Source organism: Ipomoea nil, unplaced genomic scaffold (genome assembly GCF_001879475.1).
Source record: "Ipomoea nil cultivar Tokyo-kokei standard unplaced genomic scaffold, Asagao_1.1 scaffold0276, whole genome shotgun sequence".
Classification (NCBI taxonomy): Eukaryota; Viridiplantae; Streptophyta; class Magnoliopsida; order Solanales; family Convolvulaceae; genus Ipomoea; species Ipomoea nil.
Window position 1 is genome coordinate 4744520 of NW_017616704.1, and position 3658 is coordinate 4748177.

The window sequence follows — 3658 nt, forward strand, 5'->3', positions numbered from 1 at the left end:
GCAAGTTCTTTTGAGAGACTTCGTCCACCCATGCATCAACGCCTAGGCCCTCAAGATGCATATTGGCGGTCAGTTGAGTCACCCATGAAGCCCGTTAGTCATGGAGATTCGTCCTCGGAAGGGACTCGAGTGCCTCGTCGACGACGCGCCCGGGATAAAGTTCCGACCGCTGAACAGCTCGATGCGCAAGGATTTTTAAATGAAGTCAGACAGGAGTTTACTCGGTGGAAATGTGAACATGGGTCAGGCCCATCAGAAGCCACCACCCCGTTGTTACGAACACCCTTCACGAACGATATAATGGCTCAACCATACCTGTACGATCTACGCATCCCGGGTAATAAAGACTATGATGGGCGAACGGATCCAGAGGTGCACGTTGACTCTTATTACAGAAACATGCTGATGATGGGAGTTTCCGATGTTGTAATGTGCCGAGCCTTATATTCCACACTGACAGGGCGAGCAGCCGATTGGTTCCGAACGTTAGAGCCAGGGCCGATCACTTGCTTCGCTAGTTTGGCTACTAAATTTGTGCGGAAATTCGTCACCTCAAAGATAGTCTGTAAGCACTATATGTATTTGGAAAAGGCAAAGCAGTTAGAATGGGAGAGCTTGATAGAATTCCTGGGTAGATGGAAAATCGCCATTGGAGAAGTCGAACCCATGGACGATCTAACAGCTATTCACATGTTGCACACATCTTTGCGTGCTGGGGATCTTTACCAGGATTTTATTCTACATCCGCCCGGATCATACAAAGAAGCCTTCCAGCGGGTTACGGATTATGCCAATGCTGCAAAAAGGTCCCAGGAGGTTGGCTTGTCACACAGGTCTGCAGGACGGTCGGAGAACCGATCGACCGAGCAGCAGGCTAGGGGTCGGGGACGTCAGGGCGATTTCACACCCCTAAATCGCTCAGCTGCAGAGGCTCTGCACTATGCTCAATCGTGTAACCTCGTGAAATTGCCCGACTCCATGTGCGATGGCAAGGACAAAACCAAGCATTGTGCTTTTCATCGTTGTCAAGGTCATGACACGGAGGACTGCACCAATTTAAAACAGTTGTTGGAAGACTTGCTATAGGCTGGCAAGTTGGACAAATGTATTGGAGAAAGAAAAGAAGGCCAGCGCTCGGGAGGCCGAAGAGGATCGAGGCGATCAGACCACGATCGGAAGGATCCTGAACCCTACCCGGGGGCTCGCCCTTCATCTAAGCCAACCATTCAGGTGATCTTTGGGGGTCTGGAAGACGCATCCCGAGTCCTAGAACACTATCCGGTCGGTATAGTCGACTCCCATGAAAGTGGAAAAAGGCAAAAGATGGAACCGATCACCTTTACATTGGAGAATCAACCGGAGGCTGGTGATACGGGGATGGAAGCACTCGTTGTAACCATTGATATTATGGGGATTGATGAACAGAGGGTTATGGTTAACACCGGTAGTAGTGTAAATATCCTTTACTTGGACGTTTTCCAGAAGTTGAAACTGGACCCCATTGAATTGACTCCGATTGCGACTCCTTTGTCTGGGTTCACAGGAGATACTATTCATCCGGAAGGGAAAATCACCTTGCCAGTGGAGATTGGAACCCCCCAGGTCGGTCAAGACCCGAATGGAGTTCGTAGTTGTCAATTTACAATGCATTCATAATGCAATCTTGGGACGCCCGGCAATCATGAGGATTGGTGGTATTATATCAATGCCGCATTTATGCATGAAGTTCTCCACCCCGGAGGGAGTTGGAGTACTTCGAGGAGACATTCACTCGGCAAGAAAATGTTATTCCCGTGCAGTCAATAGGCGAGCAGTTCTCGAGTGAATACCATTGTGAAAGACGTAGAGAAGGAATAGAAAGAACAGCCGGAACCTTCTGAGGAAATTGAGGAGGCAATGCTTTTAGAAGATCGACCGGATCGGAAGGTAAAGATCGGTCGTGCTTTGACTCCGTCTTTGCGAGGAGAAATTATAGCCCTCTTGAGAGAGTTTGCTGACATATTCGCTTGGGGACCGGAAGATATGCCGGGTATAGATCGCACAGTCATTTGTCACCGGTTGGCTGTTGATCCTTCGTTCAAGCACGTCAAGCAAAAAACAAGACATCTGTCATCAGATCGAAGGAAGTTTGTTCGAGAGGAAATAAAGAAAATGGCAGCGATCGGTCATATACGACCTGTTACGTATCCCGAATGGGTAGCAAACATAGTGCTGGTCCCCAAGCCCCCGTCATGGCGCATGTGTATCGATTTCACTGACCTTAACAAGGCGTTCCCTTTGGACCCATATCCGTTTCCAAGTATTCACCAAATGGTAGATGAGACGGCTGGGGCGGAATTGATGAGTTTTATGGACGCTTTCAAGGGACACCACCAAGTCATGATGGTTCATGAAGATGAAAGTAAAACTGCTTTTGTGACTCCAGACGGTTTATACTGTTACAAGGTCATGCCATTTGGACTTCAAAATGCTGGAGCTACTTATCAACGGATGGTCAATATGTTATTCGAAAAATTGCTGGGTCGTACCATGGAGGCGTACATTGACGATATGCTTGTTAAGAGTCGAGACCGAGCCGATCATGCTCGGGACATTCGTCAGTGCTTCCAAATTATGAGAACGTATCAGTTGAGATTAAACCCTAATAAGTGCACGTTTGTGGTTGAAACGGGAAAATTTGTAGGGTTTATGATGACCAAGAGGGGGATCGAGCCGAATCCGTCGAAGGTTAAAGCGATACTCGACATGCAACCACCCACAACCGTCTGGGAGGTTCAGCAGCTTATGGGTTGTTTGGTCGCTTTAAGTCGATTTTTATTGAAGTTAGCCGAACGGTCATTGCCATTTTTTAAAGTGTTGAGAAATGCCGGTTGGCTTTTGAAGAATTGAAGGAATACTTGATGTCCCCGATTGTGTTATCTAAACCGGAACCACGAGAAGATCTGGAGGTTTACCTCGCTGTATCAGACCATGCTGTGAGTGCGATATTATGCCGAACGGATCACGAGTCGATGCAGCGTCCCGTGTATTACGTCAGTCATGCATTGCACGGTTCAGAACTCCGCTATTCCCGAATGGAAAAAGGCTGTCTATGCCTTATACATCATGGCAAAAAAGTTGGCTCCTTATTTCCAAGGTCGATTAATCCGTGTTTTGACCGATCAGCCCATCGGTGCCGTCCTCCGTACGGCTACTTCCTATGGCCGTTTGGTTAAATAGACATTGATGCTTACCCAATTTGCAATCGAGTACAAGCCTCGACCAGCCATTAAGGGTCAAGCCTTAGTTGATTTTGTTGTTGAATGCACCGCCCGAGAAATGCAGCCCCGGATCTTGGACGATCCCGATGCTGCTTGGTGGGCGAAAGCGACGGATGGGTCAAGTAGCAAGAGAGGTGCCGGAGGAGGGATCGTGATCACCAGCCCGGAAGGTTTCAAGGTTTATTATGCCTTGATGTATCAGTTTGCTCCAACCAATAATGAAGCCGAATACGAAGCTTTCATTGCCGGTCTACAGTACGCCCGGGATATGGGGGCTGCTTATGTTCGAGTACAAACTGATTCTAGTTTGGTTGTGGGACAAGTGTTAGGGGAATACGAGGTTAATAAAGATCGTTTGCTCTCGTATCGTGATTTGGCATTAGAGAAGTTAAGTTATT

General features: G+C 47.9%; 1 protein-coding gene across 1 annotated transcript; it reads left to right on the plus strand.

Moving 5' to 3' along the window:
• Positions 1-300: 300 nt before the first annotated feature.
• On the plus strand, positions 301-1086 carry LOC109156045. The gene has a single exon (XM_019303829.1). It carries the CDS (start codon positions 301-303, stop codon positions 1084-1086), a length of 786 nt encoding a protein of 261 aa, XP_019159374.1.
• Positions 1087-3658: the final 2572 nt, after the last annotated feature.